The sequence below is a fragment of the Antechinus flavipes genome, chromosome 1, assembly GCF_016432865.1.
Source record: "Antechinus flavipes isolate AdamAnt ecotype Samford, QLD, Australia chromosome 1, AdamAnt_v2, whole genome shotgun sequence".
Taxonomy (NCBI): Eukaryota; Metazoa; Chordata; class Mammalia; order Dasyuromorphia; family Dasyuridae; genus Antechinus; species Antechinus flavipes.
In genome coordinates, this window is record NC_067398.1 from 687,784,163 (window position 1) to 687,798,845 (window position 14,683).

Below are 14,683 nucleotides of genomic sequence, written 5' to 3' on the forward strand. Positions count from 1 at the left end.
AAAATATATGTGTTGTCTCTTCAACTAGAATGAAACCCTTTGCATGAAGCTTTTTCAGTCTCCCCAGATTATCTTCTATCTATTCTGAATCTGTCTCACATGTACTCAGTTTTGTTATATGTTGTCTTTTCCATTAGAATGTGAATTCTTGTAAGACAGTGCTGTTTTTAATATTTCTTTGTATCCTCATCATTTAATAAATGCTTTTGGATAAAACAGTTGATTAGCAGAGAAGTGAATAGAAGATAATTTGGGGAGGTGAGGGTATTAACAACTGGAGTGTATGTATGTATGTGTATATATATATATATATATATATATATACACATACATACATACATGTTACATATATATGTGTGTATGTGTTTGTGAATGTGCAAATAATTGTATATGTGTGAATGTGTATGTATGTATAAATCTAGAAGAACTTCAGACAGGAAATGGCATACAACTTGAACTTGAAGAACCTAAGGTTGATGTGAGAAGGATGTATATTCCAAACTTAGAGGAATGACCTGTTTTGAAACAGGCAGATCCATGTTGGAATGTTCATGTTCTGGGAATAGCCCGTAATCCAGTTTGGTTAAAATGGAGTGAGTAAAGAGGGAGTCATGTATAATAAGATTGGAAAGATAGGGTGGAGTTAGATTGTGGAGGGACTGAAGTATGAGGGCAAGAAATTTGTATTTTTTTCCTGGAGGCAATTGGGAACAGTTGAAGATTTTAGTGGAAGGGAGTGATATAGTCAGACTTTCCTGAATGGAGAAGGAAAAGATTGGTAGCAGGGATACTTCAAAAGTCCAGAGCAGAGATAATAAAAGCCTGAAGTAGGGTAGTATGCTTGTGAGGAGAAAAAAGAGGGCAGATGTGGAAAAACTACATGATTCCTTCAAATATATTTTAGATTTTGGGGCTACAACAGCTTTCATTTATACAGGATTTTATGGTTTGCAAGGTGTTTTCCATATGTAAACTCATTTAATCTTCATAGCAACAATCCTGTGGAATAGATGCAGAAATTGAGGCAGAGGTGGAGTGACCTAGCTAATTAATGTCAATCACAACACCCTTTGGAACAGATGCTATTATTATTCTCATCTTATAGATAAAGAAATTGAGGCAGGCAGTGGTGAAGTGACTTTCCAGGGTTACACAGCTAATATGTATCTGAAGTTGGATTTAAATGCAGGTTTTCCTGACTCCAGATCTAGCACTGTATATGCCTCTGGCTAAAACAGAGATGTATTCCTCTCAAAATTTGCTTAATGATCACATTGAGATGTAAGGAAATTTTTTAAAAAAGTAAAACCAATATATAGCAAGGATGCAGTTAAGCTACTGTCATTTGGACATAGTAATACATGGGGTCTGTGAAAGAAAATACCTGTTTTTGAATATGAGGAAATATAAGTGCTATGGGGCAAAGAAATGGAATTTGGAATATGGATTTAGAGTAAGTGTTTTTTTACTCTGAAAGAAACATCTATTTTGATTATTATATTTCAATATACTTGGTTTTCTTTGGCATCCTATGAATTTTATTTTGTGCATTTAAAAATATCATTCTGAGAAAGGCTCCATAAGCTTCCCTACACTACCCAAGGAACAAGAAAAGAAGCCCTACTCCAGAGAAAGACCTCTACAGGGAGTCATGCATACTGAGGAACATCCCAGATCTGTTCCTTCACTGTTACTGTGAGTCACATAGGTCCCATGAGAAGCTGGGAACTATTAGACATGAGAGAAAAAAAGTTGCTTGATACCTTCTGGAAAGTGGAAGACATTTTTTGGGTAGATGAGACTGATAGCTTGATTATCAATCTATGCTACAATTACTTATTGCCTCTTACTATTTCCCTCCTTCTTTGTTCCTGTCTCTATGTCTCTATCTCTCTCTTTGCTGTCAGTGTCTCTGTCTCTTCTTTCCTCTGTCTGTCTGTTGGTCTATGTCTGTATCTCTCTCTAAAGAGCTCTCTCTAAGCAAAATGCCTTTGATTAGCTTTCAATGAATTAAAAGACTAGTCATTAAATCACTCCATAGATAAGATACTTCTCTCTATCATACTCTGTAAATCTAGTGAAAGCCTGTGGGACACTTAACCTTCCTCTTCACTGGCACTGGTGATACTCATCATTGCCAACAGTTTGCATATTAAAACATCAGCATAATGGTTCTGACTCAGGACATCACTTTTCAATTCAACCACTTCAGGGTACCTGCTATGAGAAAGGCAGCATGTTGGACATTGACTATACAAAGGGATAAAATCATAGTTGCTGCTCTCTGGGGGCTGATACTCTACTAGTAGTAGGGTACAGTATGAGGTAGGGGAATTTAAATATGTTACAAGGCAGAGTATTATTGGGGCAAGAAAAGAGATTCAAGGGAAGGAAGTCCTCTAGGAAAATGGGAGGAAAGAAACAAAGGTATCCACTTGAGAGGAGAGGTTTCGGGGGTGGGGGTGGAGAGATAGCCATTGATTGGGGCCATTTGGAAGGGAGAGAGAGAAAACTTGGAAATGAGGAAGATGAAGGGGAAACAATAATAATTTTCAAGTATGTGAAGGGTTATCCCTCAAAAGGAAATCAGACTCAGAACAGAGTCAGAGGTTAGAATAAGAAACAACAGGAAGTAATTTTAGGTAGGCAGATTTCAGTTCTATAACAAGAGAAATTTCCTTAACAATGAGCTGTTCCAATGTGGAATTTGTTATCTTAGGAAATGAGTTGCCCCTCAGCTGGAGACTTCAATCAGAAGCTAATCATTTGTCAGGTCATGTTGCTATATCATTATTTCATCCACATTTTCTCTCCTCAAATATCCATTTCATTTGAACAAAATGGGTCCAGGCCCAACCTTGTAAGAGTTAACATTCTATTCAAGAAATTACAAAATGGAAACCAAGTATTAATGATGTAAAGTTGAGAGTGATAGGTACAAAGGAAAGATCCACATAGAGTGCTCTGCAAAAATCTGGAGAGAGAACATTGCAAGGATGAGGTAATGAATGGTTCATAGAGAAAGTCGTATCTACACTGGCCTCAAAAGGATGCTAAGAGGCAGAGAAATTGGAATTACTGTGCTCCAGGCCAGTGTGAATTCTTATAAGTGGAGCTGTAACTAGGAAGTGACAGAGACTTTGTTCCAGGGCACTGAAATTTAGAAGTTGCAAAAATGTTAAATTGCACTTGTGAAATGCTGAAATTTAAAATTATTCTCCACTTAAATGTTGGTAGAATTTTCACTCTTTCAGCAGCACAGAAACTGGTTGGCAAGAATAATTAGTTAAATTGGGAAGCTACCAGATGGTATACTACCTCCATCTGTCACCATGTGTCTCCATATCAGGTTAGTTCTTTCATGGTCTATCCATTTTCTTCCCCAGACAGTAACCTATCCGAAGTGTCTCAAGGTCTTTGTCTTTCCACACAGTTGAAATTCTGAGGTCACTCTCTCTTTGAGGATATCATCAGGATATTTCTATCCCCACAAGTGATTTGAGGCCAGGATTAGTATTACTTTCCTTTGGTTTGTGCTACTTGCCTTGGGCACCCAAATGACATTGTAAGAAATAGCATGCTAGTTTAGAATATCACAAGACCACTGATTTAAAATAGAAAGAGACCTTAGAAACAACTGAGTCTAACAAGTCCATTTTACAGATGCAGAAATCAAGATTCAGATACATTAGATAGCATGCTCAGGGTTCAAGACCTTGTGAATACCTGAGGCAGGATTTCAATTCAAACTTTCCTAATTTCAAGTTCACTTTTCTGTTCTACTATGCCACATAGTCTTTCTCTCATTATGTCATGCTGTCAAATTTGTGGAACAATTAGTAGTTTAGTATGGATGGAAAACAGAGAGCTTAGATGGAAGTAAATAACATGAAATAAAAGTATGAAGGAAAGCAAGAGTGGGTTTTAAATGGTAGTGGGTCTTAAATTCCAAGCTAAGGAACTTAAATTTATCCTAGAGGTAACAGGGAGTCACTGAAGATTTTAGAGCAGAGGAAATTGCAAATTTTCTTACTGGACAAAAATGGTTATAGCAGCTCTCTTTGTGGTGTCAAAGAATTGGAAATCAAGGAGAGGTCCATCAAATAGGAAATGGCTGAGCAAATTGTGGCATATGAATTGTTTTATAAAAAACATAAGGAGTTGAATTTCAGAAAAATCTCACATGACTTCCATGAATTCATGCAGAATGGAAGTGAGCAAAACCAGCAGAACAGTGTACACAGTAACAGCAGCATTATGTGGATGAGCAATTTTGATAGACCATTGTATTTCTGAGAAGAGCAAAGTCTAAGACAATTCAGAAGACTCATGATGAAAATGCTATCCACATTCAGAGAAAGAACTATGAAGTATAAGTGCAGACTGAAGCACATTTATTTTCACTTTTTTATTGTTTTTTCTTTCTCATGTTTTCCCTTTTTGTTTGGATTCTTCTTTCATAACATGACTGATATGGAAATGTTTAATAGGATTGTACATATATAACCTATATCAAATTGGATTGTCATCTTAGGGAGGGGGGACAGGAAGAAGGAGGAAGAAAAAGTGAAAATCAAAATACTATAAAAATAAATGTTAAAAATATATGACAATTATATTACATAAATATAGTATAATAAAAATAATATAATGAAATATAAAAATAAATCTTTAAACTAATAGATTTAAAAACTAAAAAAAACAAAAAACCCAACTAATACAACAATAAAAAAAGAACAGCTATGTGAATGACTGGTGTGCCTTCTCATTTCCTAGCCACCAAATAGAATTGAAATCATTTTAACTAGATATCCCAAATCTTAAAAAGAACAACCCCCTGGGGCTATTAGCAAGTCTCATTCCTTTTTCTTCCCCAAATTGGTCCTTTTATTGGATAGTACTTGCTCAAAAGTAGCAGTTCAGCCTCAAATGGGGACGTACATATTGGATGCCAACTCAGTTTACTCTGATTTCTGCTGTACCAGAGCCCTCAAATTTATTTAGGTACCTAATGTTCCTTCTAGAGTTAAACCAAAACACTGACCAATGTTCAGAACTTAATGTGGCAGAAGGTTAAATGTATTGGGTTTACAGTCAGGATATCCTAGATTCACAGATAGGAGAACAAGGATGGGAGTTTGGGCATTGTGGGTGCATATGGGTAGTGTATCATCATCATCACGGGAACGAGTATCTATTTCCATGGGATCACAGATCCATTGTGATTATTAGAATATTTTTTCCTTCTCTTTTGGAAATTCAGAAGCAGATTCCAAGGATAGTTGGGCTAAGACATCATTTGCATTTTTCAAATGTTTAGGGGGGAAACCTGGGAAGGACTGGCCTCTTCACACAAGCTTTTATTAAATGATGCTCCCAAAGGAAGGAAACAACTATTTATTAAGCATGTACTGTGTGCCAGGCACTGTGCTAAACACTTCACAAATATTAACTAATTTGTTCCTCATAACAACTCTGGAAGGTAGATTCTCTTATTATTCCCATTTTACAAATGCAGAATTTGACACAGAAGTTAAGTAACATGTCTAAGATCACACAGCTAGTGAATATCTGAAGCTGGATTTGAATTCATTCTTCCAGATTTCACGTGCAGCATCCTATTCATTTGCCCTTTCCAAAGAGAGGGAAATTACACAATTGAAACCCTGTAATTTGTATCTCCACAGCTATACTTTCCCCAAGGGCAAAGACTATGATTCCTGAACAAAATATCCACTCTTTCTTCTCAAGTTTCCAAGTGACATTCATTAATGAATTACTCATATCTCTTGAGCATTTCAAGATTTAGAATATATCCTTGAGGATGACCCTGTGCCTAAATAGTAGGGTTTCCATTTTACAGATAATGAAACTGGTCAAGTGGTCTGCCTAATGTCACTGAGTTAATAAGTGGCAGAGGCAGATTTCATAAAAGTGAATTTGAGCACTGCAAGTTCCTCTAGGCTGTAATACATTGGCAATACTTTATTTACTGACACCATTTTGTTGTCTATAAATATGTCTATAAAATGGAGATTCCCTTTGTATATGTTTAATTGAATGGCTACTGAAAACCTTGCCAACTCTCAAATTTTGTGGTTCTGTGATTTTCACAAAAATGCTTAACTAATGCCTTTTTATTCATTCATTTTCATTGTCCAATCAAGATAAATAATAACACCAGTGTGAAGTCACAGTATTGCAGATTTAGAGCAAAAAGGAATCTTAGAAGTTGTTTAATCTAATACTCTTCATTTATAGGAGGGGAAACTAAGGCTCAAAGAGGAAGTAACTTCCCCTGTTCCATAAACTAGTTTAAGAAGTAAATGTGAACTCTGTAACCATATCCTCTGTGTCTAAATCCAAGGTTCTTTCTATGACCCATACCTCCAGAAATAAGAAAGAGTGGCGCTACTGCCCATTTTGATCATTTCTCTGGTCCAAGACGACCACATTGGCTGCTCCAAGTTGGACAGAGTAAGGACTGTTGCCAGTCAGCTCTACAAAGACCCTTCTGATTGCAGTGCAAAGAAACACTGTGTGAGACTCCCAGAACTGGGCTCTATAACTAGGCAGGATTTGTGGGTTTGGCTCTGTCAGGCTCAATGTTGGCTCCACATCTGTCAAGATGAAAGATTCCCTACAGGAAGTACTGAAGGAGGAAGGCAGAAATGGGTTAATTACACAAGACAGGGATGATTCCGGCAGGAAATAAATTAAACAGATGGGCGGTCTGTCCCTCTTCCAGCTTGGATGTTGTCTTGCCACTAACCACTCTGTTATAAAACCCATCTGAATGGGTTTGCGCTCCAGAAAATTAGGTAGAGATAATCATGAAAACAAGCTATAAAACCAACGTGAGTTCTTTTCTGTTTTGTGGAATGAGGCAAAATAAATCTGGTGGTAACAGTGAATGAGCAGTAGCTTTATTTCTCAGCCTTAGACTTGGTTCAGCAGGGTCTGAATCTCACTGGGAGTTGGGACGAGAACTGCCACTTTTGCTAACTTTGCTGCTTTCTATTTCTCCTTTCCAGGCTTGAAGACTCACTGCTCTGGACTGTCTTAAAGTAATATTTTTCCCTCAATGTGCAATGATCTACTGATATGGGTTGATATTGCATTGTAGTGACCTGCTTATTCCTAGAAGTGACTAAGTTGTAATGGTTAATAATTATTTGCTAGTGATTTAGTCAACCCAGTAGAGTAAGTTAGTAAACAAAAATTTATTATTTATGTCCCAAGCACTGTGCTAAATGCTGGGGATGCAAAAAAAAGGCCTAAAACATGGTTGTTAACCTCAAGGAACTTCCATCAGAATGGGGGAAATTACATGTAAATAATGATGTTTGCATAACATATGTATACATATGTAATATAACATCTATTTTTCAAATATAATACATACCAATTGTGCATACATGCTACTATATGTATATGTGTGCAACAGATATATATGTGCATACATATACATGCCATTAGCTATCAGCCCACATGTACACATGCACACAAAATACAATAACATGTGTGTTATTGCATGTACACCATAGATTATATAACATTCACACACAGTGATATATATACAAGAGATGGACATGACTGAAAAATGTCCATCGCTTTATGAACTCATTTGGGGTTTTATTGGTTAAGATGGCTAAGTGGTTGACCATTGCCTTTGCCCAGATCATTCAACAGATGAAGAAACTGAGGCAAACAAGGTTAAATGGCTTGTTCAAGGTCACAAGCTAATCAGTCTGAAGTTATGTGAATTATATATGTATAACAACATGTGTGAGAAATAACTATTTTTCTCCAGTATTAATAACTAATTACTCGATTAGGACCAAGGTTTCCCCTCTTTTTTTACTTTCTCATGTGGAAATCAATCAATGTGGGAAATCTTTCTAAAAGACATACTCAACAAAAGTGGCTAAGAGCTAATCAAAGACAGTAAAAGATAGTTCAAATTTAGGCTAATAGGTACATTCCTGTTCATTGTATTTGCTCAGATAGATCTGGAAAAATGGGCACCCTCCATTTTTTCATATAGATGATATAGAAATTAATAAATCTATTTGAACAAGAAGTGACTGATCCAAGTCATTTACCCAAAGACTCTTACTGTAATATAGCCTACCTGCTCATTATAATATTTATTCTCTCATTGGTTGTTAGCCAATCAGAATTGATTACTACTCCTATTTCAAGGTCATATATAATCTTTAAGCCCACCACCAAGAAGGCTCTTTGGTCAGAGAGTGATGGCCAAATGACCATCCTTTTTAAAATAAATATGTTGACTTTGTTAATAATTTATTAAAATTATTCAATTATGTCTCTGAACTTTTTATATATCACACATGTATGTGTATCTCTCTCTCTCTCTTTCTCTCTTTCTTTCTCTGTGTAATCACAAAGTAAAAATCTCCTAAAAATCTCAGTGGAATTTTATATTTTGGTAACATAAAATTACACTAAGATATGTAGTACTCCCTATATACAGTGTAATTGGAACAGAGCATTGACAGTTGAGGAGGCCAGTGTCATTGGATTGAAGAGAACGTGTAGACAATAAGATATTAGAAGATTAGAAATGTAGGAGTGGGCTGGTTTATGATGGGCTTTCAAAACCAAACAGAGTATTTTGTATTTTATCCTAGAAACCATAGGGAACCATTGGAGTTTATTGACTAGGAGGGATAATGTGGTCAAACATATGCTTTGGGAAGCTCAATTTGACAATTAAATAGGAGGAGAGATTTGCAACAGAGAATCATGGAATAAGGAGGTGAAACATAGTATTGACAGATAAGGAAGTCATAGCTTCTCTTATTTAATGAGATCACATATTGTATCAAATTACTCCCTCTCTCCCTTATGCAAACCTCAGTACAAGCCTTGGGGAACGTGGCTCCATCCTAAGAACTGAGTCTCTCAATTGCCACCTGCAGTGATCCCCTTATTCCCACCATACCTGCTTGGGAGTATGTAGCAGCTCCTCGGCCATGGCTGTGGCGGTGATAGCCTTGTTAACTTCAGAGCTGGGCTGGAGGAAGACTGACAATCCCGCCACCAGTTGGACGCCAAGATCCGTCACTGCCACTTTGTCATCCAAGACCGTCACAGTCTTCTCAGCCAGGATGGAATCAGAAAGAGGTGACAGAACCTTTAGACACAAAACAAAGTCTTAGGTGACAGCATGGATTGATTGATTGCTAGCAATATTTTCTGGCTCATTAAGGTCCTTCTCAGTCCAGTTAAATCTTTATACCTGGAGAAACATGATACCCTCCCTAGAAAGAAAACACATACTGTGAACCGCAATCTCATTCTGCTGCTAGTATCCACTCCTCCTCCAGTGAATATTCCCCCTTTACTAGTTTGGCTATTGAGCTACAGTTTTGCCTCATTTTATAAAAAAGGAGATCTGGAAAGTTTTGCATAAGGCCTTTAAACAAAAATTCTCAAATCACATTTTATGAGCACTAGGGAAAATTAGCTATTCAGAGGAAATAGAAGGTCAGAAAAAGAGGTCACTTAAGATTCTTCTGTGGATTAGAATCTTTTTTATCATGTAAACAACCATCTCTAAGGGAACTTATGGGGTGGCACAGCTGAATAAAGCTTATCCCATTGAAACAGGAAGAAGAGCTCTGGTCCTAACCTTGGCATTTAATAGGACTCCAAGGGCTATGTTTTCATTCTCTGCAACATGAAAAGATCAATGATCTTTAAAGTCTTTCCCAGTTCTCTAGCAATCTAAACTGTTTCCTTAAATTGGATTTTCAAAATTGGATTTGTGAATCCAAATTTATAAGAATACAATTAATTGATTATAAATTATATTTATACACAATTATATATTTATTACATATAGTGTGATATATAATATATAAAATTATATATAATTCATATAAGAATAAAATTAATTAATACAAATATAGTATATAATATATAATTAATATAATTATTATAAGAATAAAATTAATTAATAAAAAATTCTTCAATTGATCAATGATGGAAGAGAGGAACAGTTTTCTAAGGAAGCAATCTAAGCTATCAATAGTCATATGAAAATATTATCCAAATGATTAATAAGGAAAGAAAAGCAATTCAATAGCAATGCTGAGGTTCTATCTTCTACTTCTCAGATTGGTCAAGTTGGCAGAAAAAAGAAAGGAAAATGACAAATGTTTGAGGGGATTCGGGAAAACAGGCACATTAATGCATTGTTGGTAAAGTTGTGTGTTTTTCCAGCCATTCCAGAAAGCAATTGGGAACTGTGCCCAAGAAGTTATTATACTGTTTGCATACTCTGACTCAGCAATACAGTTACTAGGATTATATCCCAAATTGCTCAAAGAAAGAGAAGAAAGACTTATATGTACAAAAATGTTTAGAGAAGCTCTTTATGTAGGGGTAATGTGCTAGAAACTAAGAAAATGCCTATTTGGGGAATGATTATACAAATTATGGCATAAGAATATAATGGGATATTATTGTTCTAAAAGAAATGATAACAAGAATATTTTTGGAGAAACTTAGGAAGACTTGTATGACTGGATACAGAGTAAAGCAAGCAGAACTGAGAGAACAATTTCTTTAATTATAACAATAGTGTAAAGACAAATGTTTTGAAGATTTTAGGAACTGTGATTAACAAAATAACCAACCGTGATTCCATTGGGCCAATAAAACCTAACTCCTGAATGAGACACATATGTAACATAAGATACATATTTTTAGACATGGCTAATTTGGAAATTTGTTTTGCTTGACTGTGTATATACATTACAAAGTTTAAAAAAAAATTTCTTGGAGAGGTAGGAGAGAGAAAATAAATATTTGCTAATTTAAAGATAAGTTTAAAATATAAAAGAAGGGATCGGGCTCCTATCAATTACAGCTTTCCAAGAGCAGAACAAGCAATCTCTAGAGGGAGTGGGTCCCTATTACCAGAGATCTCAAACAGAGATTGGATGATCAATTGTTGGGCATGTTGTAAATAGGAATATTGTTCATATATAGGTAGACTACAAGGATTCTTAAATTTTTTCTGTTCCTGACCTCCTTTTTACCTGAGAATTTTTGAAATAACTCTGAGTAAAAAAAAATATATATATATATATAAAATGAATATATGATAAATATGTAATATACAACATATATAATATTATGTATGATACAATAATATATAATAAAATAAATATAAATAAAAATATAAAAATAAGTGTAGAAATCATTTGCTGATAATAAATTATAATTTCAAGGCTTCCACATTCAGTTATGAGATCCCACATAGCAATTGGGCCACAGAGAATTCCTGAGGTCCTCTGAAGTTCTGAGTTCCTGTATTCTCTGGATAAGGTAACTTTTTAAAGATATTTTCTAGATCATTCCAAAGAGCAAGAAAGCATAAAGTAGGAGTCTTTATTGATTCTTGAAACAGTCCTTTATGGTAGGTGCTGTTGTTACCTCTATTTTACAGATAAAGAAGCAGATGCTTCTTACCTGTATTGTCGTCATACCAACTTCTCGTCCAATCAAAACCCGTCCTTCCTGAAGCTTGGCAATGTGTGGTTCCTCCAATTTCATGAAATCTGTTACCAGGTCAGTAATGTCAAACTGCCAGTCAGGGCTCAGTAAATATCTCAGCTGGCCCCAAGGATTGGCATCCTCAGAAACAAACTGGGTGAGGACTCGGACCATTGCATGTTGGTACTGGAGGGCACAACCCCTGCCTCTTCTTTCCTCATCATCTTCATCATCACTGTCTCTTGTGGGTCTGAAATGAAAAGTAGGAGTAGAATCAGAAGAGTAGAATAGAAAAGAACTTTAACATCAGCTGGTTCAAACTCTTTACCTAAGATTTATATAAATCCAAAACAACAGTAAGTCCTCACTGGGTGCCAGGGTTGTGATGAGCACTAAGGATGTGGAGAAAGGCAAAAACTGTCCTCAAGGATCTTAATTCTAATGGGGGAAAACAGTGGGTATACAAAAAGGAATAAAATAAAAGCTAGACTTTGATAAAACACTTTTAAGGTTTGCAAAGTGCTTTATAAAAGTTATCCCATTTTATCTTCCAACAGGTCTGTGAGGCAGATCTATTATTATCCAAATTTTACAGATTAAGAAACTGAGGTAGACAGAAGTGTTAAGGGCCAGGTCAATTCTCCAAGAGCCTCCACAGCTGTGGATCATAACATTTGAAGGAGTTGCAAGGCAGCCTTTGCTGACACAGGTGTTGCAGACTGTGAGTGGGAATGAGATAAATTGGAGGCAGAGAGAAGAGGAGACAGGTCAGACAACGCAATGGCCTCTCGGTCAGAGAACAGCAACTGCCTCTCAGTCTCCTTGTATCATCCTCTCACAAGAGGAGATCCATTCTGGGTTGAATCTCTAGCAGCCACTGTCAGGTGGCTCCTGTGTATTCCAACATATGATGCCTGAATGTGGGGTAAAAATTACAAGAAGAACCAGAGCTGTTCTTGAGAAGGATCCTTCTAGAGTTGAGGAAGAAGAGCCCTGCTAAGACTTTTTTAGTTGGGGTAATTACATATATTAAAGGCCAATATATTAAAGGGCCGAGCCAGGAGACTGATGAGAGACTTAAATGCCTGTTCTGACTACAATCCTCTTCTCCATTTGAAAGTTTGCCTTCATGATATTTCACAAGATCAACACCTGCTACAACCATCCAGAAGTGATAGTGATGCTTGCATTCCTCAGTATGGGGACCATGCTGTGTGTGGGGGAAATAACAGCAAAAATCAAAAAACGGGGAACTGTTAAGGGACAGGGCAATTCTCTGAGAGCCTCCGCAGCTGTGGATCATAGCATCTGAAGAAGTTGCAAGGCAGCCTTTGCTGACACAGGGATTGCAGACTAGGAATGAGATAAATTGGAAGCAGAGGGAGGAGGAGGGAGGTCAGACAACCCAACGGCCTCTCAGAGAAGTCAGGGAACAGCAACTGCCTCTCAGTCTCTTTGTATCATGCTCTCACAAGAGGAGATCCATTCTGGATTGGATCTCCAGCAGGCATTGTCAGGTGGCTCCCGTGTGTTCCAACAGCTCTCCTGAATTACAACACAGAAGTAAAGTGAATTATCTAGAATTACATAGCTAGTAAGTGTCTGAAGCAGGATTTGAACTAAGATCTTGATGCCATGTCTACTCACTGTGCCAATCAGCTGCTCTTTATACCATGTATAAACAGAATTGAAGGAAACAACTTTAGCAAGGAAAAGGAAGTAGTGAGTGAAAATGCTTCTTGTAGAAAATGCATCTTTAAGGAATTAAGAGAGGCAGGGGTAAAAAATCCTTTCAGGCATGGGTGACAGCCAATGCAAAGGTGGGGTGTAGTAAGAGATGAAGAGTCATTTGTAAGGAATTGCTAGTAGATCAGTATTATGAGTGTAGTTTACTGAATATAATGAGAAGACTAGAAAGATAGAAAGAGACCATATTATATTTCTGACATGTAGCATGGCAACATAGACACTGGCCTAGGAATAATAAGATATGTTTTAGTCTTAGTTTTGACATGTACTTTCTGGCTAAAACATATTTTATTATTCCTAATCCAGTCTCTATGTCGCCATGGGACCTCTTTGAGATTCAGTTTACTAACTTGTAAATGAAGGTAATGATATCCACACACCTACATAACCAATTCATGGAGAGGCCATTACTCCATAAACAGCAAGGAACACTTGGGTCCCACCACCTTTGGCTAAATATTTCTATTTTAAAAAAATATTTTATTTTATTTAATAATAACTTTATATTGACAGAATCCATGCCAGGGTAATTTTTTTTTTTTTACAACATTATCCCTTGCACTCGCTTCTGTTCTGATTTTTCCCCTCCCTCCCTCCACCCCCTCCCCTAGATGGCAAGCAGTCCTATATATGTTGGATATGTTGCAGTATATGCTAGATACAATATATGTTTGCAGAACTGAACAGTTCTCTTGTTGCAGGGAGAATTGGATTCAGAAGGTAAAAATAACCCGGGAAGAAAAACAAAAATGCAGATAATTCACATTCGTTTCCCAGTGTTCTTTCTTTGGGTGTAGCTGCTTCTGTCCATCATTTATCAATTGAAACTCGGGTCTTTTTGTCAAAGAAATCCACTTCCATCAGAATACATCCTCATACAGTATCGTTGTCGAAGTGTATAATGATCTCCTGGTTCTGCTCATCTCACTTAGCATCAGTTCATGTAAGTCTCACCAATCCTCTCTGTATTCATCCCGCTGGTCATTTCTTACAGAATAATAATATTCCATAACATTCAGATACCACAATTTACCGAGCCATTCTCCAATTGATGGGCATCCATTCAATTTCCAGTTTCTAGCCACTACAAACTGGGCTGCCACAAACATTTTGGCAATACAGGTCCCTTTCCCTTCTTTAGTATTTCTTTGGGGTATAAGCCCAGTAGTAGCACTGCTGGATCAAAGGGTATGCACAGTTTGATAACTTTTTGGGCATAATTCCAGATTGCTCTCCAGAATGGTTGGATTCATTCACAACTCCACCAACAATGCATCAGTGTCCCAGTTTTCCCGCATCCCCTCCAACATTCATCATTATTTTTTCCTGTCATCTTAGCCAATCTGACAGGTGTGTAGTAGTATCTCAGAGTTGTCTTAATTTGCATTTCTCTGATCAATAA

General features: G+C 36.7%; 1 protein-coding gene across 1 annotated transcript in view; it reads right to left on the reverse strand.

The window, feature by feature from the left end:
- TMEM132C (transmembrane protein 132C) overlaps positions 1–14,683 on the reverse strand; it is a 518,834-nt gene that overhangs the window by 9,306 nt on the left and 494,845 nt on the right. Inside the window, exons 7-8 of the mRNA XM_051972616.1 lie at positions 11,509–11,782; positions 8,972–9,163 (exon numbers count right to left, since the gene is read on the reverse strand). Coding sequence (XP_051828576.1) covers positions 8,972–9,163; positions 11,509–11,782 — 466 coding nt within the window. The remainder of the gene's footprint in view (positions 1–8,971; positions 9,164–11,508; positions 11,783–14,683) is intronic.